This window comes from Somniosus microcephalus, chromosome 20 (genome assembly GCF_052327205.1).
Source record: "Somniosus microcephalus isolate GS21.2 chromosome 20, FLI_Smic_1.0, whole genome shotgun sequence".
Lineage (NCBI taxonomy): Eukaryota > Metazoa > Chordata > Chondrichthyes > Squaliformes > Somniosidae > Somniosus > Somniosus microcephalus.
This window is the reverse complement of record NC_141006.1, coordinates 63,039,704-63,064,319: the sequence shown is the minus strand read 5'-3', so window position 1 is coordinate 63,064,319 and position 24,616 is coordinate 63,039,704. Positions and strand designations below refer to the sequence as shown.

Below are 24,616 nucleotides of genomic sequence, written 5' to 3'. Positions count from 1 at the left end.
GCGAGCAGGGGGGGGGAGGAGCGAGCAGGGGGGGGGAGGAGCGAGCAGGGGGGGGGAGGAGCGAGCAGGGGGGGGAGGAGCGAGCAGGGGGGGGAGGAGCGAGCAGGGGGGGGAGGAGCGAGCAGGGGGGGGAGGAGCGAGCAGGGGGGGGAGGAGCGAGCAGGGGGGGAGAGGAGCGAGCAGGGGGGGGAGAGGAGCGAGCGGGGGGGGAGAGGAGCGAGCGGGGGGGGGAGAGGAGCGAGCGGGGGGGGGAGAGGAGCGAGCGGGGGGGGGGGGGAGAGGAGCGAGCGGGGGGGGGGGGGGGGAGAGGAGCGATCGGGGGGGGGGGGGAGGAGCAAGCGGGGGGGGAGAGGAGCGAGCAGAAAGGAGAGAGAGAGACAGAAGAGATAAAGAGCCCAAACTGTCAACCTGTCTCAGTTTTTGTAGTAGGGAGTGTTTTACAGGGAGAGAATTTCTTTGTTTTTGTCCAAAAGCATTATCTAGTGTAAACAATTTATGGGAGTAACATATATTGGACTACGCTGAAAGATGGCAATTGTAATATATTCCTTTGGAACAGTGCCCTATGAGCAATGTGTACATTGCCATTAAAAGATGTGCGACTTTCCTTACGCACCTTTTCACATCATGTTTTTCAAATTTCAGCAACTATAATACCAGTCTAGGGTTTTACTTACATCACAAGTGCATGCAATTTGACCAATATATTTTTCCAATTTTTGGTCCTCTCCTGAAGTCATTGACCTTTGCTGGGGTGCAGCTCCACAGTTGTCAACAACCTTGCTCAAATGACAATTCTTGGTGTACGAGGCTAGACAGTGGTTGTCAATGGGATAAGGTGACATAGCCAGCCAGATCCCATTCTCACCCAACACATACTTTCTAGCAGGGTGCAACTGGATGGCATTCAGGAGCAGAAATCCTGGTAACCTTGCTCTCCCTTGTCCTGGCACTGAAGCCAATGCTAACCATGCAACTGCAGCCCTGGCTCAAATGAGCAAATTCAGTACAGACCCAAGGCTGAACCTGGGACATTACTGGTCTGTTTGACTCAGCTATTCACCGGATAAACTCACTGAGCTAGTGGCAGAGCCCCATTCCCTGCCAAACACATCTATCCAAAGGAGAGGGTAATACATTTGTACTGGTGCCTGCTCAGTCCTTGCCAGGATATTTTTATCCCTACAAGCTTCTGCTTTAGAATTTCTGAATTAACCCTTCAGTTTTTAAGCCCCGTGAACCACCACTAGGCTGAAAAACACATTGGGGGTGATTTTCATTCAAAAGTCAGGTTGGAGGCGGGACTACAACTTTCGGGGTATTAGTCCCGCCTCCATCGAGATGCGGCCAATCCACGCGATTTTAACTTGATTGAGCTTGTTGAGCCCGCCCAGCGGGCTCAGCAGTCCAATTAAGGGCCACCCGGCAACAGGTGACATCACAGACTGAAATTTCATCCGTCAAGACGTTTTGACAGATGAAATATCAGTGTTTCCCAGCTGTTTGAAGCTGTCAAACACTGACAGTCTTACTTCTAACCTGAGTCCTTCTACACAGACTCAGTTAGAAATCTCTCCGGCACAGAAAGCTGCAGGCTGTCACTTTTGACAGTTCGTAGCCGTTCTGCTTTCTGTGCCGGTTAGCTGATGGACTCCCAAAACCTAGAGGAAGGAAGGCTAAAAAGGTAAGTACAGGTAATTTAAACTTCTTTACACACAAAGACACACCAAACACACTTACCTTTGCACTCATGTACCCATCACTCACCTGAACACTGACATCTCGACCCCTCCAAGTCCTTCAACCCGACGGCCCGACTCCTCTAACTTGGTGTGGTTTGGAGCCGTCGGGAATCCCACACTTCAAGCTTTAAAATAGGGATTAGGCCAAAAACTGCCCGTTAACAGGCAGTTAATTGGCACTAATCCCTTCCCGCCTCGGGTAGGCGGGTCGGGTACCTGCCTCCTTTGAAACTTACATGGAGGCGGGTTGGGGGCGGGATGGTGTCGGGACCCCCGAATTCAGGACTTTAACCCCCCGCACGCCTCCAATCCCGACTCCACGGGTCAATGAAAATCGAGCCCATTATGTCCCAAACTACCAATATTAAATTGCAATCACCTTTACTGTTCCATCATCGCTCCCTGTACAGACTAACTGTGGTCCCCGTCTGGCTGGGTAACAGGAATTCACAAAGGAAGTGTGGCCTTTCAATCTCTTGATTCTTTCGCCTGTTTCACTGTCCCACACTGCTACAGTTTTATCTGTTGATGCTGAAAAAAGCATGCTGAAGACAAAGCAGAAATATTAACCCAAATGCAAGACAGCCTCAAAACACTAGATCAACAAAGTAAATCAGTGAACATTAAACCAGTTTTTAAATTGGGGTAGATGGGGGGGGGGGGGGGGGGGGAAGAGAAGGTGGAAGAATATCATCATAGTTTTTTTATTTATAAACTCTGCTTACTTTATTTTACTTCATTTTAGTGAAATCTAGTTACTTGTGCTTCCTCTTTTTCTGACTGCATTTACCACACAGTTTATCAATTACTGGTCACTGCCACAGCCCACAGCTCAACCTCCTTGAAGTGTCCAGGGAAGCATCCAGTTTAGACTAGCAGAGATGAGAATTGATGACACGCAAATATGATTTATATTCAAAGGTGAAGAGGCAAGGATACCAATATGGGAAAAAGAGATAAATTAGATGGGTCAGATGACTCAAAATTTAAAGACCTGTAGATTGAGGGAGGAAGGGAAGGCAGGCTAAGTCGTTCTATAATTTTGAGATCCATGGAAAGAAAGAATGAGCTAGAGTGGGAGATGGTGAAATCAACACAGTAAGGATAGGAAGGGGAAAAGTGTGTAGGACGGTGTATTTGGTTTGTCAATTCCAAGGAGCACAAAACTGTTCTACAATACCAGATATATAGGAAACTAAGAGTGTAAGACTAATGGCAAGGTATCGAGTCAGTCTCATTAAAATTGCAGCACTTTCTCACAAAGGAACACAGGAACAGGACTAGAAAAGAAGATTGCAACCTATCCAGTTGGTCCCAAGTTTCAAAGACCATACTATCCATTCCCACGAGGGGGAAAGGTAGGGCAACCAAAGTCAGAGCTCGCTGGATGACAAAAGAGATAGAGAGTAAGATGAAGCAGAAAAAGGGGGCGTATGACAGATGTCAGGTTGAGAATACAAGTGAGAACCAGGCTGAATATAGAAAGTTCAGAGGGGAAGTGAAAAGGGCAGAGAGAGAGTATGAGAATAGACTGGCAGCTAACATAAAAGGAAATCCAGAAGTCTTATATATAGGCATATAAATAGTAAACGGGTCGTAAGAGGAAGGGTGGGGCTGATTAGGGGCCAAATGAAGACCTACGCACGGAGGCAGAGGGTATGGCTGAGGTACTAAATGAGTACTTTGCATCTGTCTTTACCAAGGAAGAAAAGGCTGCCAAAGTCATAGTGAAAAAGGAGGTAGCTGAGATACTGGATGGGATAAAAATTGATAGAGGTGGTATGAGAAAGGCTGGCTGTACTTAAAGTAGATAAGTCACCAGGACCGGATGGGATGCATCCTAGGATGCTGAGGGAAGTAAAGGTGGATATTGCGGAGGTACTGGCCATAAAGGACACAAAAGGCATCAAGGGGTATGGGGAGAGCGCGGAAATATGGTATTGAGATAGAGGATCAGCCATGATCATATTGAATGGCGGAGCGGGCTTGACTCCTGCTCCTATTTTTCTGTTTTCTAATTTTCCAATCCTCCTTAGATACGGGGGTGATGCCAGAGGACTGGAGAATTGCAAATGTTACACCCTTGTTCAAAAAAAGGGTGTAAGGATAAACCCAGCAACTACAGGCCAGTCAGTTTAACATAGTTAGTGTGGAAGCTTATAGAAACGATAATCTGGGAAAAAATGAACACTCACTTGGACAAGTGTGGATTAATTAAGGAAAGCCAGCACGGATTTGTTAAAGGCAAATCGTGTTTAACTAACTTGATTGAGTTTTTTGGTGAGGTAACAGAGAGCACTGATGAGGGCAATGCCGTTGATGTGGTGTATGTGGACTTCCAAAAGACGTTTGATAAAGTGCCACATAATAAAAACATAGAAGATAGCAGCAGGAGTAGGCCATTCGGCCCTTCGAGCCTGCTCCGCCATTCAATGAGATCATGGCTGATCATCCAAATTCAGTACCCTGTCTCTTCTCCCCATATTCCTTGATCCCTTTAGCCTTAAGAAATATATCCAACTCTTTCTTGAATATATTTAATGAACTGGCCTCCACCGCCCTCTGTGGCAGAGAATTCCACAGGTTCACCACTCTCTGGGTGAAGAAATTCCTCCTCATTTCAGTCCTAAATGTCCTACCCCTTATCCTTAGACTATGACCCCTGGTTCTGGACTCCCCGACCATCGGGAACATCCTTCCAGCATCTAGTCTGTCCAGGCCTGACAGAATTTCATAGGTTTCGATGAGATCCCCTCTCAATCTTCTAAACTCCAGTGAGTATAAGCCTAATCGACACAATCTCTCCTCATACGTCATTCCTGCCATCCCAGGTATCAGCCTGGTGAATCTTCGCTGCACACCTTCCATGGCAAGAACGTCCTTCCTCAGATAAGGCGACCAAAACTGCACACAATACTCAAGGTGTGGTCTCACCAAGGCCCTGTACAACTGTAGCAAGACATCCTTGTTCCTGTACTCGAACCCTCTTGCTACGAAGGCCAACATACCATTTGCCTTCTTAACCGCCTGCTGCACCTGCATGCTTACCTTCAGCGACTGGTGCACAAGAACACCCAGGTCTCTTTGCACTTCCCCTTCTCCCAATCTATTGCCATTCAAATAATAATCTGCCTTCCTGTTTTTGCCACCAAAGTGGATAACCTCACATTTATCCACATTATAGTGCATTTGCCATGTTTCTGCCCAATCACCTAACCTGTCCAAATCGTACTGGAGTTTCATGACATCCTCCTCACAGCATACCCTCCCACCCAGCTTTGTGTTGTCTGCAAATTTGGAGATATTACATCCAATTCCCTCGTCCAGATCATTAATATATATTGTGAACAGCTGGGGTCCTAGGACCGATCCCTGCGGTATCCCACTAGTCACTGCCTGCCACTCGGAAAACGACCCGTTTATTCCAACTCTTTGCTTTCTGTCCACCAACCAGTTCTCTATCCAAGTCAATACCTTGCCCCCAATCCCATGTGCCTTAATTTTGCACGCTAATCTCTTGTGGGACCTTATCGAAAGCCTTCTGAAAGTCCAAATACACCACATCCACTGGTTCTCCCATATCTACTTTACCAGTTACATCCTCAAAAAATTCCAGTAGATTAGTCAAGCATGATTTACCTTTTGTAAATCCATGTTGACTTTGTCCAATCCCGTCACTGCTTTCCAAGTGCTCTGCTATTACATCTTTTATAATGGACTCTAGCATTTTCCCCACTACCGATGTCAGGCTTACCGGTCTATAATTCCCCGCTTTTTCTCTGCCACCTTTTTTGAATAGTGGGGTAACATTAGCTACCCTACAATCCATGGGTCCTGTTCCAGAGTCTATTGAGTTCTGGAAGATGACCAGCAATGCATCTACTATTTCTAGGGCAACTTCCTTAAGTACCCTGGGATGTAGATTATCAGGCCCTGGGGATTTATCGGCCTTCAGTCCCATCAATTTTCCTAACACCATTTCCCTACAAATACTGATTTCTTTCAGTTCCACCCTTTCATCAGACCCTATGTTCCCCAGTATTTCTGGGAGGTTATTTGTGTCCTCCTTTGTGAAGACAGAACCATGGCGGCGCTGGAGCTGCGAATGGACTCACTCTGGAGCATACGCGATGCTGAGGATCTTGTGGATAGCACATTCAGTGAGTTGGTCACACCGCAGGTAAAGGCTAGCTCAGACAGTAAATGGGTGACCAAAAGGCAGGGTAAAGGCAGGAAGGTAGTGCAGGAGTCGCCTGCGGTCATCTCCCTCCAAAACAGGTTTACCGTTTTGGGTACTGTTGGGGGAGATGACTTATCAGGGGAAGGCACCAGCAGCCAGGTTCAGGGCACCATGACTGGCTCTGCTGCACAGAAGGGTGGAAAAAAGAGGGATAGGGCTATAGTGATAGGGGATTCAATTGTAAGGGGGATAGATAGGAGTTTCTGCGGCCGAGACCGAGACTCCAAGATGGTATGTTGCCTCCCTGGTGCAAGGGTCAAGGATGTCTCGGAGCGGGTGCAGAGCATTCTGAAGGGGGAGGGGGATCAGCCAGTTGTCGTGGTACATGTAGGTACCAACGATGTAGGTAAAAAGAGGGAGGAGGTCCTACAAGCTGAATTTAGGGAGTTAGGTGCTAAATTGAAAAGTAGGACCTCAAAGGTAGTAATCTCTGGATTGCTACCAGTGCCACGAGCTAATAAGTTTAGAGAGAGTAAGATAGATAAGCTAAATACGTGGCTTGAGCAGTGGTGCAAGGGAGAGGGATTTAAATTCCTGAGGCATTGGAACCAGTTCTTGGGGAGGAGTGACCTGTACCAAGGGGACGGTCTACACCTGAACTGTGAGGGAGCCGATGTCCTCGGGGTAATATTTTCTAGGGCGGTTCGGGAGGATTTAAACTAATTTGGCAGGGGGATGGGAACCTAGGTAGTGGAAAAGAGGGAAGTCATATGAAGTCAGAAATAGATGGTAGAAAGGTGAGAAGCAATAAGCAAAGGAGAGAAACACAAAGGGCCAAACTAATTCATAATGAGAGTGTGAAAAAAGCAAGCCTGAAGGCTTTGTATCTTAATGCTAGAAGCATTAGGAACAAGGTGGATGAATTAGTTGTGGAAATAGAGGTAAACAAGTATGATTTGATTGGGATTACAGAAACGTGGCTGCAGGGTGGGCAAGGCTGGGAACTTAACATCCAGGGATATACAATATTTAGGAAGGATCGGCAAAAAGGTAGGGGAGGTGGGGTAGCATTGCTGGTAAAGGAGGGGATTAATGCAATGGAAAGGAAGGATATTAACTCGGATGAAACGGAATCTGTATGGGTAGAAATGAGAAATAGCAAGGGGAGGAAAACGTTAGTGGGTGTGATATATAGGCCTCCAAATAGTAATATGGAGGTGAGGGAAGGCATAAAAAGGGAAATTAGAGAAGCGTGCGATAAGAGCACAGCTGTCATCATGGGTGACTTTAATTTACATATTGATTGGACTACCCAAATTAGTAAAAATTCTGAGGAGGAGGAATTCCTGGAATGTTTTCGGGACGGTTATCTGGACCAATATGTCGAGGAGCCGACTCGAGATCAGGCCATTTTAGACTGGGTATTGTGCAATGAGAAGGGACTTATCAGCAATCTTCTTGTACGAGGCCCCTTGGGTCAGAGCGATCATAATATGATCGAGCTCTCAGTCGAGATGGAGAGTGAGGAAATTGAATCAGAGACTAAGGTCCAGAACTTAAATAAAGGGAATTACGAGGGTATGAGACGGGAATTGGGTAAGATTGATTGGGTGGTGTTTCTGGGGGGATTGACAGTGGATAGACAATGGCAAGCATTCAAAGATAGAATGGAAGAATTCCAGAACATGTTTATACCGGTTTGGCATAAAAATAAACCTAAAAAGGTGACTCAACCGTGGATAACGAGGGAAATTAGGGACAGCATAAAATCAAAAAAAAGGGCATATCAACTGGCAAAAAAAAGCACCAGACCGGAAGATTGGGGACAGTACAGGATACAGCAAAAGAGGACAAAGGGATTAATCAGGAAGGGGAAAATAGAATACGAAAGTAAACTTGCAGCAAACATAAAGACAGACTGCAAAAGCTTTTATCGGTATATCAGGAGGAAAAGACTGGTAAAATCCCAAGTCGGTCCCTTGCAGTCCGATTCGGGAGAATATATAATGGAGAATAAGGAAATGGCAGACCAATTAAACTCATACTTTGGTTCTGTATTCACAAAGGAGGACACAAATAACCTCCCAGGAATATCGGCAAACATAGGGACTAATGAGAGGGAGGAGCTGACAGAAATTAGTATCTCTAGGGATATGGTGTTGGGTAAGTTGAGGGGACTGAAGGCCGACAAATCCCCGGGGCCTGATAAACTACATCCTAGGGTACTTAAGGAGGTGGCCCTGGAGATAGCAGATGCTCTAAGGATCATCTTCCGGAACTCCATTGACTCGGGAACAGTACCCGTGGATTGGAGGGTAGCTAATGTTACCCCAATATTTAAAAAGGGGGGTAGAGAGAAAGCAGGGAATTATAGACCAGTAAGCCTTACATCGGTTGTGGGCAAAATGCTAGAGTCCATTATTAAGGATAAAATAGCGGAGCACTTGACAAATGGGGAAAGGATCGGACAGAGTCAACATGGATTTACAAAGGGTAAATCGTGTTTGACTAATCTGCTGGAATTTTTTGAGGAGGTAACTGGTAGAATAGATGGGGGAGAGCCAGTGGATGTGGTGTACCTTGACTTCCAGAAAGCCTTCGATAAGGTTCCACACAAAAGATTATCATGCAAAATTAAGGCTCATGGGATTGGGGGCAAAGTATTAACGTGGATAGAGAACTGGCTGGCAGATAGAAAACAGAGAGTTGGAATAAACGGCTCGTTTTCGGAGTGGCAGGCAGTGACCAGCGGGGTGCCGCAAGGATCTGTCCTGGGACCCCAGCTGTTCACAATATATATAAATGATCTGGATCAGGGAATTGGATGCAATATTTCCAAATTCGCTGACGACACTAAACTAGGAGGAGGGGTGGGCTCTGATGAGGATGTCAGGAGGCTACAGTGCGATTTGGACAGGTTGGGGGAATGGGCGGATACGTGGCAGATGCACTATAATGTGGATAAATGCGAGGTTATCCACTTTGGGGGTAAAAACAGGAGGGTAGATTATTATCTAAATGGCAATAGATTGGGAGATGGGGAAGTGCAGAGGGACCTGGGTGTTCTTGTGCACCAGTCACTGAAGGAGAGCATGCAGGTGCAACAGGCGATTAAGAAGGCAAATGGTATGTTGGCCTTCATATCAAGGGGGTTCGAGTATAGGAATAGGGATACCTTACTACAGCTGTACAAGGTGCTGGTGAGACCGCATCTGGAGTATTGTGTACAGTTTTGGTCGCCCCATCTGCGGAAGGATGTTCTTGCCATGGAAAGAGTGCAACGGCGATTCACCAGGCTGATACCTGGAATGGCGGGAATGACCTACGAAGAGAGATTAAATAGTTTGGGCTTGTACTCACTGGAGTTTAGAAGATTGAGAGGGGATCTCATCGAAACATATAAAATTATGGCAGGCCTGGACAGGCTGAATTCAGAGAGAATGTTTCCAATGGCCGGGGAGCACAGAACCAGGGGCCACAGTCTAAAAATAGCGGGCAAATCATTTAAAACAGAGATGAGGAAGAATTTCTTCACTCAAAGAGTGGTGAGCCTGTGGAATTCCCTGCCACAGAGGGCTGTGAAGGCTAATTCAATAAATATTTTCAAGAGAGAATTGGATATATTTCTGAAGGCTAAGGGGATTAAGGGTTACGGAGAAAAGGCGGGGACGGGGTACTGAACTGGTAAGATCAGCTATGATCTCAGACGAAGATCAGCCATGATCTCATTGAATGGCGGAGCAGGCTCGAAGGGCCGAATGGCCTACTCCTGTTCCTATCTCTATGTATCTATGTATCTATGTATTTAGTTGGTCTGCCATTTCTTTGTTCCCCATTATAAATTCCCCCGATTCTGACTGCAAGGGACCTACGCTTGACTTCACCAATCTTTTTCTCTTCACAACAAAGTTGAAGTCCATGGAATAAAAGGGACAGTGGCAGCACGGATACGTAATTGGCTAAGTGACAGAAAACAGAGTAGTGGTGAACAGTTGTTTATCGGACTGGAGGAAGGTACATAGTGGTGCTCCCTAGGGGTCGGTACTAGGACCACTGCTTTTCTGGATATATATTAATGACTTGGACGTGGGTGTACAGGGAACAATTTCAAAATTTGCAAATGACACAAAACTTGGAAGTATAGTGAACAGTGAGGAGGATAGTGATAGACTTCAAGAGGACATAGACAGGCTGGTGGAATGGGCGGACACGTGGCAGATGAAATTTAACGCAGAAAAGTGCAAAGGGATACATTTTGGTAGGAAGAACAAGGAGAGGCAATATAAACTAAAGGGTACAATTCTAAAGGGGGTGCATGAACGGAGAGACCTGGGGGTATATGTGCACAAATCGTTGAAGGTGGCAGGGCAGGTTGAGAAAGCAGTTAAAAAAGCATACGGGATCCTGGGCTTCATAAATAAGAGGCATAGAGTACAAAAGCAAGGAAGTTGTGATGAACATTTATAAAACACTGGTTCGGCCTCAACTGGAGTATGGTGTCCAATTCTGGGCAGCGCACTTTAGGAAGGATGTGAAGGCCATAGAGAGGGTGCAGAAAAGATTTACAAGAATGGTTCCTAGGATGAGAAACTTTAGTTACGTGGATAGACTGGAGAAGCTGGGGTTGTTCTCCTTAGAGCAGAGAAGGTTGAGAGGAGATTTAATAGAGGTGTTCAAAATCATGAGGGGTCTAGACACGAGTAGATGGAGAGAAACTGTTCCCATTGGCGGAAGGGTCGAGAACCAGAGGACACAGATTTAAGGCAGAAGAACCAATGGCGACATGAGGAACAACTTTTTTACGCAGCGAGTGTTTAGGGTCTGGAATTCACTGCCTGAAAGGGTGCTGGAGGCAGACTCAATCGGCTTTCAAAAGGGAATTGGATAAGTACCTGAAGGAAAAAAAATTGCAGGGCTACGAGGAAAGGGCGGAAGAGTGGGACTAGCTGAAATGCTCTTGCAGAGAGCCCGCACAGGCTCGACGGGCCAAATGGCCTCCTTCTGCAACCATTCTATGATTCTATACGCTTTGATATAACTCAATCATTTCTTTAGTCAAAAAACAAATCAGCTCTCTTTCAAATGTGACAACCCAGTACAATATTACAGTACCTGCCATCTGTGTTATAGTGCAATTCCATGACCGCTCCACTGTGGCCTTTCAATGTAGCATAATTATCACAGTCTCCATACACATTCCATAACACTGAAGAGAGGGCAAGAGACAAACACATGAAGGGTGTAAAATACACACAGCCTTTGTGGATTTTACAATACATTAAAAAAAGTTATCAATTTATTAGATTAACGTGGCTCTATTTCACAAGCTTTCTCATGGTTCTGTCTTCACAAAGGAGGACACAAATAACCTTCCAGAGATTTCAGGGAACATAGTGTCTAATGAGAGGGAGGAATTGAATGAAATCAGCATTTGTAGGAAAATGGTGTTAGGGAAAGTGACAGGATTGAAGGCCGATAAATCCCCAGGGCCTGATAATCTACATCCTAGGGTACTTAAGGAAGTGGCCCTAGAAAGTAGATGCATTGCTGGTCATCTTCCAAAATTCTATAGACTCTGGAATAGTTCCCATGGATTGGAGGGTAGCTAATGTAACCCCACTATTTAAAAAAGGTGGTAGAGAGAAAACGGAGAATTATAGACCGGTAAGCCTGACATCAGTAGTGGGGAAAATGCTAGAGTCCATTATAAAAGATGTAATAGCAGAGCACTTGGAAAACAGTGACAGGATGCATGGCAGATGCAGTATAATGTGGATAAATGCGAGGTTATCCACTTTGGTGGCAAAAACAGGAAGACAGATTATCTGAACGGCAATAGATTGGGAAAAGGGGAAGTGCAATGAGATCTGGGTGTCCTTGTGCACCAGTCGCTAAAGGTAAGCATGCAGGGGCAGCAGGCGGTTAAGAAGGCAAATGGTATGTTGGCCTTCATAGCGAGAGGATTCGAGTACAGGAGCAAGGATGTCTTGATACAGTTGTACAGGGCCTTGGTGAGACCACACCTTGAGTATTGTGTGCAGTTTTGGTCGCCTTATCTGAGGAAGGATGTTCTTGCCATGGAGGGAGTGCAGCAAAGATTCGCCAGACTGATACCTGGGATGGCAGGAATTACGTATGAAGAGAGGTTGAGTCGATTAGGCTTATATTCGCTAGAGTTTAGAACAATGAGAGGGGATCTCATTGAAACTTATAAAATTCTAACAGGACTAGACAGACTAGATGCAGGAAGGATGTTCCCGATGGCGGGGAGCCCAGAACCAGGGGTCACAGTCTAAGGATAAGGGGTAAGCCATTTAGGACTGAGATGAGGAGGAATTTCTTCACCCAGAGTGATGAACCTGTGGAATTCTCTACCACAGAAGGCAGTTGAGGCCAACTTATTAAATATATTCAAGAAGGAGTTAGATATATTTCTTAAGGCTAAAGGGATCAAGGGATATGGGGAGAAAGCAGGGACAGGGTACTGAATTTGGATGATCAGCCATGATCTCATTAAATGGCGGAACAGGCTCGAGGGGCCGAATGGCCTACTCCTGCTCCTATCTTCTATGTTTCTAAAAACACAACCTGCAAATGATGGCCCATACACTTACACAAAGTTTTTTGGGGCCAGCAGGAGGGATAAATATAAGGCAAGAAATAGTAAACTTTAACAAAAACTGAAAATTCTGGTAACACAGCAGGTCAGGCAGCATCATCTGTCGAGGGAAGTTAACGTTTGGAGGCTCACATGGAGCATAAACATCTGCATGGACCCGTTGGGCCAAATGGCCTGTTTCTGTGCTGTAAATACTATGTAACGTTTGATGATGGGTCCACACCTCCAGCATCAACTTCTGTTTTCTCTCCGCAGATGCTGCCTAACCTGTTGAGTGTTTCCAACATTTTCCGTTTTTGTTTCCGATTTCCAGCAGCTACAGTTGTTTGCTTTTTTGCCATTTTAAAATCATCAGGGATGGCTTCAACTGACCAACATTTTTACAGATCAGTAAGATTTGCTTTCTATACTGGAACCAATTTAATATATTTGCAAACTTCCCCATTATTAGCAGTACCTCCTATACAGGTAGACTATCCTTTATCCGAAAACCTCGGGACCAGCCGTGTTCCGGTTTTTGGAAAATTTCGGATTTCAGAAGGTATTTTATAAGACTGGGAAATTTGTCGGGGGTGGGGGTCGGCGGGGGGTCGGGGTCGGCGGGGGGGTCGGGGTCGTGCGCACGACTTACGCTGAACAAAAAAACTTTCGGTTTTCAGAGGATTTCGGTTTTCGGAAGTGCGGATAAAGGATACACTATCCCTTATCCGTAAGGGTGGGGGTCGGGGAGAAAAGAATATTGGACAGGCCGCTGCAGCTATCGGACGGGCCACTGTATTGTTGGGTTCGCTCTCCCGGTATACCTCCTTCACACTGCCTGGCTCGGCCTGCAATCTCCTACCCAGGAGGGAACTCAGTGACCCTCTGCCCTGCTCAGCGTAAGTCGTGCGCACGACTTACGCTGAACGAAAAAACTTTCGGTTTTTAGAGGGTTTCGGTTTTCGGAAGTTCGGATAAAGGATAGTCTACCTGTACTGTATTCCTAACAAATCCACCTCTACAGCCAGTATTAGTACCACTCGGATGTGTGGCCCTGAAGCTGGATCGATGCCTCAAAATGTTTATTTTGAATCAACACCTGGCAATCCAGCTCAGGATCAATGTCCCACTGTTCCGAGGATAGTACAATACGAATACAATATTGCCATTTGGGATATTCTGGGGGCCTGATAATCTGCATCCCAGAGTACTAAAAGAGGTAGCTGTGGAAACAGTGGATGCATTGGTTGTCATCTTCCAAAATTCTATAGATTATGGAACAGTTCCTGCAGATTGGAGGATGGCAAATGTAACCCTACTATATTTAAAAAAGGGAGAGAGAAAACCGGGAACTACAGCCTAACATCAGTAGTAGGGAAAATGCTAGAGTCTATTCTAAAGGATGTGATAACAGGACACTTAGAAAATATCAACGGGATTAGACAAAGTCAACATGGATTTATGAAAGGGAAATCGTGTTTGACAAACCTACTGAGTTTTTTGAGGATGTAACTGGTAGGATAGATAAGGGAGCACCAGTGGATGTGGTGTATTTGGATTTTCAGAAGGCTTTTGATAAAGTCCCACATAAGAGGTTAGTGTGCAAAATTAAAGCACATGGGATTGGGGGTAATATACTGGCATGGATTGAAAATTGGTTAACAGACAGTAAACAGAGTAGGAATAAATGGAACTTTTTCGGGGTGGCTGGCGATGACTAGTGGGGTACCACAGGGCCCCAGCTATTCACAATATACAGTAATATCAATTATTTGGATGAGGGAACCAAATGTAATATTTTCAAGTTTGCTGATGACACGAAACTAGGTGGGATTGGGAGTTGTGAGGAGGATGCAAAGAGGCTCCAAGGCAATTTAGACAAGTTGAGTGAGTGGGCAGATGCAGTATAATGTGGATAAATGTGAAGTTATCCACTTCGGTAGGAAAAACAGAAAGGCAGAATATTATTTAAATGGTGATAGATTGGGAAATGTTGATGTACAAATGGACCTGGGTGTCCTTGTACACCAGTCACTGAAAGCAAACATGCAGGTGCAGCAAGCAGTTAGGAAGGCAAATGGTATATTGGCCTTCATTGCAAGAGGATTTGAGTACAGGAGCAAGGATGTCTTACTACAGTTATACAGGGCCTTGGTGAGACCACACCTGGAGTACTGTGTGCAGTTTTGGTCTCCTTACCCAAGAAAGGATATACTTGCCATAGAGGGAGTGCAGCGAAGGTTACGGGGTAGGGCATTTAGGACTGAGATGAAGAGAAATTTCTTCACTCAGAGGGTGGTGAACCTGTGGAATTCTCTACCACAGAAGGCTGTGGAGGCCAAGTCACTGAATATATTTAAGAAGGAGATAGATAGATTTCTAGACACAAAAGGCATCAAGGGGTATGGGGAGAGAGGGGGAATATGGTATTGAGATAGAGGATCAGCCATGATCATATTGAATGGCGGAGCAGGCTCGAAGGGCTGAATGGCCTACTCCTGCTCCTATTTTTCTATATTTAATGTTTTATTTCAAATACGCTACAGGAAAAATTGCATTTCAGCTCAGATGCTTTTGTGTGCTACACAATTCATCAACTCAAACCAGTCCCAATATGACCATCATCAATGATAGATACAGCTCAAAATATTCACTACGGACACAACCCAAGTTGAAAGAACAAAGCATTACATTTGCACTGCTGGGTATTTTAAAAGTGCAAATGAGCAGAATATGAACATTTTATGTATCATAGGAACACGGGATTGGGAGCAGGCCATTCGGCCCCTCAAGCCTGTTCTGCCATTCAATCAGTCCATGGCTGATCTGTACCTCAACTCTATTTATCCCCCTTTGAACAATATTCCTCGATACCCTTACATGACAAAAATCTATTGATCTCAGTCCTAAAAATTTCAACTGACCCACCATCCACACAATGTTCCTTCTAAGCTGCGCGTGGCTATGCAGTAATCTGAAAGGTCCCGCGCAGACCGCTTGCCGGGAAAAGAAAAAACTGCGCATGCACGGAAGTTTGAATGGGCTGTGCAACCCCTTAAAGGGGCCATGCACCTAACCAAAAAATTACAGGGAACATTGCCACACATGCGCAGAAATTTCAAGGGATCGCGCATTAAAAGAAACAAGCCGTGTAGAGCAAAGGGCAGCTTACAGGCAGCATTGCATCCGCAGCCCTTTGGTGAAAGGAGAGTTCCAGATTTCCACAACCCTCTGTGAAAAAATTCTTCCTGATTTCATTCCTGAATGGACTAGCTCTAATTTTAAAATTGTGTCCACTTGTTATTGATTCCCTCATCAGAGGAAATCGTTTCTCTGTATATGCCCCGTTGAATCCCTTTATAATTGTAAACATCTCTATTAGAACACCTTAAACTGTCTAAACTCAAGGGAATACAAGCCAAGTTTACGCAACCTATCCTCATTTTAACCCTTTAAACCCTGGTGATTCTGTGATGTACCCTGTCCAAGGCCAATATATCCTTCCGAAAACTGAACATACAGGAAACTTTGGTTTATCCGGAGGTTATATGTCCAGAATACTCGATCTAACGGCAAAAATCAGGAGCCGTTTTCTATAAGTTTTTTTAGTTTTCGTTGCTTTTTTTCCCCCCCCCCCAGTCAGGCACTGCAAGGTCTGTAGCTATAGCAACAGCTTCAGCTAGAGATGCTTGCAGCCGACTGTTTAGAAGCTGTTGCTAAGCAACACAGTGTTTGTTGTCAGATACGGAGATGAAAACCTCCGTATGCTTCAACATTAACTTTGTACGTCTGGCAGTTTTGATAGATCGGCAATAGCTCGGTCCCGTTGGTGCCAGATATCACAAAGTTTCCTGTAATACCCCAGGTGGGGTCTGGCCAAGGCAATGAAGCATTACTTCCTCACTCTTCAATTCCAATTCCCTTGAGAGAAAGGCCAAAATTCCATTTGCCTTTTTGATTACTTTTAGTAATTTGTGCACATGGAAACCAAAATCCCTTTGCTCCTCCACAATTCCTAGTCGGTTGCCGTTAAGAAAGTATTTTGCTGTGTCTTTCTTGGATCCAAAGTGGATGACCTCCCACTTCCACCACTACACTTTACTGTAATATCACCAAAGGATGGCATTTGAACTTTGGTTGCCATTAGTATAATGGGACAAACAATTGCACCACCATTAACAAAATGATCATGACCTTGTATAATAAGCAGTTCCAAAGAAATTCAAGTTTACTTATAACTACTCTACCAAGTACTGTAGCCTATATGGTGGAAAATGGTTGAAAACAGAAACAAGATAAAATAGTCTCTCTCGCTTACATATGAGTCGGTCAAATCCTGCAGATGCCAGTGTTGATCCAGTTGGGTGGAACTTACAGCAGTAAACCTCTCCTTCGTGACCTGTTAGAAGCATTATAGGAGCTTGAAGACTTGATGTTCTTGGGGGACCCTAAATGATTTGCATAAAAGCAAAATAGGAAACTAGATCAGTATGATAGCAAAATACTGCAAACGCTGGAAATCCGAAATAACAACAGAAAATGCTGGAAAAACTCAGCAGGCCAGGCAACATCCGTGGAGAGAAATTAGAGTCGACGTTTCGGGTCGAAACCCTTTTTCAAAACTGGAAAGGAAATGAAATAGATCGAAAGGCAGGGCTGGGAGAGAACAAAAGAAGTAAAGAGACATTAAGAGGTATTCAAAACAAGACGAGATGGTGATAGGACTAGTGGAGACAAAAGACGGCTCAGATTAGGTGTGAAATGTTCTGGCAGAATGGGAGACAGCTGATCAGTATGTTTGTTCCACCCCCCCCCCGCCCAAAATAAAAGCCCAATATGAACACAACTCAAATGCAAACACTTGCCAAAGGGCACACACCAGCAGAACTGGAACCAATACGCACGCTCTGCTGATCCACTTCAGATCAGTACAACATTTAGAAACTAGATCTCACCCTGCTGCACCCTAACAATCACCATGTTACAGCCACAGTTGGGACCAGGACTGCAATATGCTTCAAATTTTTTTACTTTGCCTCTGGCAATTTAATATGCAAACTGAGCACAAGGACAGGGGTGTCCCAGCTTTTTGTCCTTATGGGCCACAAAGGTGCACCCCATGGAGCCTTCGGGCCAGGAGTAAATTTTACATTTTTCTCGGGGACGGTTGCATAGTGGTTATGTTGCTGGACCAGCAATCCAGAGGCCTGGACGAATAATTCGGAGGCGCGAGTTCAAATCCCACCACGGCAGCTGTGGAATTTAAATTCAGTTAATTAAATAAATCTAGAATAAAAAGCTAGTATCAGTAATGGTGACCATGAAACTATCGGATTGTCATAAAAACCCAGCTGGTTCACTAATGTCCTTTAGGGAAGGAAATCTACCGCCCTTACCTGGTCTGGCCTATATGTGACTCCAGACCCACAGCAATGTGGTTGACTCTTAACTGCCCTCTGAAATGGCCCAGCAAGCCACTCAGTTGTAACAAACCGCTACAAGAAACAATATGAATAATAAAACCGGACGGACCACCCGGCATCGACCTTGGCACCTGCTTCGGACACGACAACGGCACACCCAGCCCAGTCAACCCCGCAAAGTCCTCCTCACCAACATCTGGGGACTTGTGCCAAAATTGAGAGCTGTCCCACAGACTAGTCAAGCAACAGCCCGACATCGTCATACTAACAGAATCATACCTTTCCGCCAATGTCCCAGACTCCTCCATCAGCATCCTGGGTATGTCTTGTCCCACCGGTAGGACAGACCCACCAGGGGTGGCAGCACAGTGGTATACAGTTGGGAGGGAGTGGCCCTGGGAGTCCTCAACATTGACTCCGGACCGCATGAAGTCTCATGGCACCAGGTCAAGCATGGGCAAGGAAACCCCCTGCTGATTACCACCTACTGCCCTCCCTCAGCTGATGAATCAGTACTCCGCCATGTTGAACACCACTTGGAAGAAGCACTGAAGGTAGCAAGGGCACAGAACGGACTCTGGGTGGGGGACTTCAATGTCCATCACCAAGAGTAGCTCGGTGGCACCACTACTGACCGAGCTGGCAGAGTCCTGAAGGACACAGCTGCCAGTCTGGGCCTGCAGCAGGTGGTGAGAGATCCAACACGAGGGAAAAACCTACTTGACCTCGTCCTCACCAATCTACCTGTTGCAGATGCATCTGTCCATGACAGTATTGGTAGCAGTGACCACCGCACAGTCCTTGTGGAGATGACGCCCCGTCATCACACTGAGGGCAGCCTCCATCGTGTTGTGTGGCACTACCACCGTGCTAAATGGGATAGATTCAGAACAGACCTAGCAGCTCAAAATTGAGCATCCATGAGATGCTGTGGGCCATCAGCACCAGCAGAATTGTACTCCACCACAATCTGTAACCTCATGGCCCGGCATATCCCTCGCTCTACCATTACCATCAAGCCAGGGGAGCAACCCTGGTTCAATAAGGAGTGTAGAAGAGCATGCCAGGAGCAGCACCAGTCATACCTAAAATGAGGTGCCAACCTGGTGAAGCTGCAACACAGGACTACGTGCATGCTAAACAACGGAAGCAGCATGCTATAGACAGGTCTACAACCAACGGATCAGATCAAAGCTCTGCAATCCTGCCACATCCAGTCATGAATGATGGTGGACCATTAAACAACTGACGGGAGGAGGAGGCTCCATGAACATCCCCATCCTCAATGATGACAGAGCCCAGCACGCGAATGCAAAAGACAAGCTTGGCCAGAAGCGCCAAGTAGATAATCCATCAGCCTCCTCCCGAGGGCCCCACCAGCACAGAAGCTAGTCTTCAGCCAATTCGATTCACTCCACGTGAGGTCAAGAAACAGCTGTGCGCACTGGTTACAGCAAAGGCTATGGGCCCCGATAATATCCCGGCTGTCGTGCTGAAGACTTGTGCTCCAAATCTAGCTGTGCCTCTAGCCAAGCTGTTCCAGTACAGCTACAACACTGGCATCTACCCGACATGGAAAACTACCCAGCCATGTCCTGTCCACAAAAAACAAGGCAAATCCAATCTGGCCAATTACCGCCCCATTAGTCTACTCTCAATCATCAGCAAAGTGATGGAAGGTGTCATCGACAGTGCTATCAAGTAGCACTTACTCACCAATGCTCAGCTTGGGTTCCCCCAGAGCCACGCGGCACCAGACCTCATCGCAGCCTTGGTCCAAACATGGACAAAAGAGCTGAATTCCAGAGGTGAGGTGAGAGTGACTGCCCTTGACATCAAGGCAGCATTTGACAGAGTGTGGCATCAAGGAGCCCGAGTAAAACTGAAGTCAATGGGAATCATGGGAAAGACTCTCCACTGGCTGGAGATGGTTGTGGTTATTGGAGACCAAGTGGGGATGTTTGCTGATGATTGCACAGTGTTTAGTTCCAATCGCAACTTCTCAGATAATGAAGCAGTCCATGCCCACATGCAGCAAGACCTGGACGACATTCAGGCTTGGGCTGATAAGTGGCAAGTAACATTCGTGCCACACAAGTGCCAGACCATGACTATCACCAACGAGAGAGCGTCTAACCACCGCCCATTCAACGGCATTACCATCGCCAAATCCCCCAACATCAACATCCTGGGCGGTCACCATTGACCAGAAACTTAATTGGACCAGCCCCAAAAATACTGTGGCTACAAGGGCAGGTCAGAGGCTGGGTATTCAAAGGCACGTGTCCCACCTCCTGACTCCCCAAAGCCTTTCCACCATCTACAAGGCACAAGTAAGGAGTGTGATGGAATACTCTCCACTTGCCTGGATGAGTGCAGCTCCAACAACACTCAAGAAGCTCGACACCATCCAGGACAAAGCAGCCCGCTTGATTGGCACCCCATCCACCACCTTAAACATTCACTCCCTCTACCACCGGCATACCATGGCTGCAGTGTGTACCATCTATAAGATGCACTGCAGCAACTCGCCAAGGCTTCTTCGACAGCACCTCCGAAACCCGCGACCTCTACCACCTAGAAGGACAAGGGCAGCAGGCACATGGGAAAACTATCAGCTTCAAATTCCCCTCTAAGTCACACACCATCCTGGCTTGGAAATATATCACCGTCCCTTCATAGTCACTGGGTCAAAATCCTGGAACTCCCTCCCTAATAGCACTATGGGAATATCTTCACCATGTGGACTGCAGCGGTTCAAGGCAGCTTCTCAAGGGCAGTTAGGGATGGGCAATAAATGCTGGCCTTGCCAGCGACGCCCATATCCTAGGAACGAATTTTTATAAAATTAAAAAATTTGAAATCCACTTTCCCCTTAAACTGCATCGTCACAAGTTTCTGATTCTAACAGACCTTGGTGTTGTGGCTTATGATTTACCCCTGAATTCAGCAGCTGTGCCAAGAGCAGGTCTTTCTTAATCTTCAGACCCACAAAATTCAAACAGGACAAACCAGCACAAGAGAAATATAAAACATAAATAGAAATAAAGAATTTCCATTTATATAGCGCCCTTCACAACCTCGGGACATCCCAAACGGTTTTACAGTCAATGAAGTACTTTTGAAGTGCAGTCACTGTTGTAACTTAGGGAAACATGGCAGTCAATGTGCGCAAAGCAATGTCCGCAAAACAATGTCCCACAAATAGCAACAATAATCAGATATGTTTTAGTGTTGAGGGATAAAGATCAGCCAGGGCACTAGGAGAACTCCCCTGCTCTTCTTCAAATAATCCACCTGTGAGGGTAGACGGGGCCTCGGTTTAATGTCTTATCTGAAAGATGGCTCCACTAACAGTGCAGCACTCGCTCAGTACTGCACTGAAGTATCAGCCTAGATTGTGGGCCGGATTTTCTGATCGGAGGCTTCCTGTGGGCAGATGCCTCCAATTGGAAAAAATCTACAAACTTGCCTGCTGGCTCCGTAAGTCCTGAGACTTCCGATCCTGGGCCTCTGCTCTACGAAATGTGCAGAGGCCCAGGTATCCCAGGGACGCATGTGGTTCGCAAGCGTCCCTGGGATCATGTGGGCCATGGGGAACCAATCTGTCAAAAGTATGAATGGGGATCACTTAAAAAACATTTAAACATTGAATAAACTTTTTTAAAAATTACTTTTAAAATTAGTTAAAGTTACATTAAATTAAGTATATAAACAAAAATGTAATTTTTAGAAAAATATAATTATTACGGGGCTAAAAATAAACTTACCTTTTCTAAAAAAGTATTTTTAAATTATAAATGAGTTGAAAAAAAATCTTTTAAAACTCTTACGCTGGTAAAAGCAGGCCCTACGCAGGCTTTTACCAAGCGTAAGATTTTTAAAGGTTTTCAGCGGGCAGAGGTTGTGCAGAAAGCTTTTCCCGGGCATGTGGATGATCTGTCAAGAGAATTCTTGACAGATCGGAAGTGCCGGGATTTAGGGCATGCACTTCACATGCCTAAACCTGGCACTTGCGAGGCCCCTACAGGTGTGTACACGCCTCGTACGCACCCGTGGGGGGTCAGAAAATCCGGCCCAATGTGTTCAAGTCTCTAGTGTGGGACTTGAACCCATGATCTTGACTCAGATGCGAGAGTGCTACCTCTGAGCATCACTGGGCTTCAAGCGTTGCATGGCTTATAGGCAGTTTGGGCACGTGTGTTACGGACCACACAAGTACAGATGCCACTGTGGGGGTGACGTAAGGACTATGGGCTATAAAATCCTCTGTAGGAGCCAAGTTTTCTCTTTGGCATTGATCATGTGACGGAGCTAGTTTGCAATTTGGAAGAGGCTGTGTTGGAGGTTTCGCCATTATAAAAAGCACTACACTAACCATTGTCTAAACTCGCTTTACTACACCGCTCATCAAGCTCAGACATAAACCGTGAAATTCACCCCCACTACCGAACAAAGGGCTCGAGTCTCAACCAAAAATCCTGTAAAAAAAATACCGCCTGCTGCAACTCAGCTGCTGAACTTTAATCAAATTGCTGCAACAGTACAATAGTAGCTCCATGACAGGAGTTAAAATTAAACTGCAAATGCTAGAAATTTGAAAGAAAAACAAAGTGCTGGAAACACACAGCAGGTTTGGCAACACCTGCAAACAGAAAAGATGGTTAATGTCTTGGGTGTAGTCATTCATTGGACTTCAGTTCTGATGAAGAGGCTACACTGAATAATGACACTTCTACACAAGGCGGCTCATGAAAACAACACAATACTTTCTGCACGCTTGCACAAATATTAACCCCAGCACTATTCAATTGAATCTACATCCAGGTCACTATTCCTATAAAAAGAGTCAGTTTCCAATTACCCAAGTCAGCAAATAATGGTAAATGCAAAAATGGCAAACTGTGTTTCAGTAACTTAAAAAAGTTTTTAAACAAAAGCTCAGGAATGCTGAAAATCTGCAATAAGATGCCAGAAATGCACACCAGGTGAATTATCAACCTAAAACCTTACTAACTTTAAAAATGAACATTTCCACATCCTACAATAACTAGGTTTAAAAACTGACTTTCAACTTGCCTCAGTTGCTGGCACTCTCATTTCAGTCAAAAGAACAAACAAAGCAAACTATGGCGGCACGGTGGCATAGTGGTTAGCACTGTTGCCTCACAGCGCCAGGGACCCGGGTTCAAATCCGGCCTCGGGTGACTGTGCAAACTCCACACAGACATTCTCCCCGTGTTTGCGTGGGTTTTCTCCGGGTGCTCCGGTTTCCTCCCACAGTCCAAAGATGTGCGGGTTAGGTTGATTGGCCATGATAAAAATTGGCCCTTAGTGTTAGGGGGGATTAAATACGTGGGGTTACGGGGATAGGGCTTGGGTGGGATGGCTGTCGGTGTAGGGACCGGGTGCTAGGGTTTGGATGATCAGCCATGATCTCGTTGAATGGCGGAGCAGGCTCGAATGGCCTACTCCTGCTCCTATCTTCTATGTTTCTATATAGTGCCTTTGCATTCTCAGGATGTCCCAAAGCCAATGAAGTACTTCAGAATCTTAGTCACTGTTGCAATGTAGAAAATGCAGCAGCAATTTGTGCACAGCAAGGTCCTACAACTAACAAGATAAAAGGATCAGATCATTTTTTTTTCGTGGTGCTGATAGAGATAAATGTTGGCTAGGAGAGGTTGAGGGTTCAAGCCCCACTCCAGGACTTGAGCTCATTGACTAGACCAACACTCCATTCCAGTACTGAGGGACTGCTGCACTGTCAGAGGTGCTTGCCCTTTAGATGACACATTGAATGACATTCTAACTATTTGCTCTAGTAGTACACATCGACATTAAAGTAAACATGGACATTTAGCTGTGGCTCGATGTGTAGCACACTTGCCTGAGTCAGAAGGTTGTGGGTTCAAGTCCCACTCCAGAGACTTAAGCACAAAAATCTAGGCTGACACTTCAGTGCAGTACTGACGGTTGCACTGTCAGAGGTGCCGTCTTTCAGACGAGATGTTAAACCGAGGACCAGTCTGCGCTCTCAGGTGGACGTAAAAGATCCCATGGTACTATTTCGAAGAGCAGCAGGGGAGTTATTCCCAATGTCTAGCCAATGTTTTTCCCTCAACCAACATCACTAAAAAAAATTATCCGGTCATTATCACATTGCTGTTTGTGGGAGCTTGCTGTGCGCAGATTGGCAACTCCTACATTACAACAACGACTATATTTCGAAAGTACTTCATTGGCTATAAGGCACTTTGGGATGTCCTGAGGTCTTGAATGGTGCTATATAAATGCAAGTCTTTCTTTCAGGGTGCTGCCTGTACCGGCGCCTTTGCGATGACATCACGCTGACTGGAAGAACCGGCAGACACTCCCACCACCACCGCGCCGAAAGGCTCAAGCCGTGAGCTAGAATTGCGGAAATTTACAGCACAAAAGGAAGCCATTCGGCCCATCATGGTCATGCCGGCCAAAATAAAAGAGCTATCCATGCCGGCCAAAAAAGAGCTATCCAGCCTAATCCCACTTTCCAGCTCTTGGTCTGTAGCCTTGTAGGTTCACTTCGAGTGCATATCCAAGAACTTTTTTTAATGTGATGAGGGTTTCTGCCTCTATCATCCTTTCAGGCAGTGAGTTCCAGACCCACGCCGCCCTCTGGGTGAAAGAAATC

General features: G+C 45.8%; 1 protein-coding gene across 1 annotated transcript in view; it reads right to left on the bottom strand.

Annotated features, from left to right (window-relative positions):
• snrnp40 (small nuclear ribonucleoprotein 40 (U5)) overlaps positions 1–24,616 on the bottom strand; it is a 39,467-nt gene that overhangs the window by 14,507 nt on the left and 344 nt on the right. Inside the window, exons 2-4 of the mRNA XM_085962822.1 lie at positions 16,839–16,968; positions 11,035–11,128; positions 2,122–2,287 (exon numbers count right to left, since the gene is read on the bottom strand). Of these exons, the coding sequence (XP_085818948.1) occupies positions 2,122–2,287; positions 11,035–11,128; positions 16,839–16,968 (390 nt within the window). The remainder of the gene's footprint in view (positions 1–2,121; positions 2,288–11,034; positions 11,129–16,838; positions 16,969–24,616) is intronic.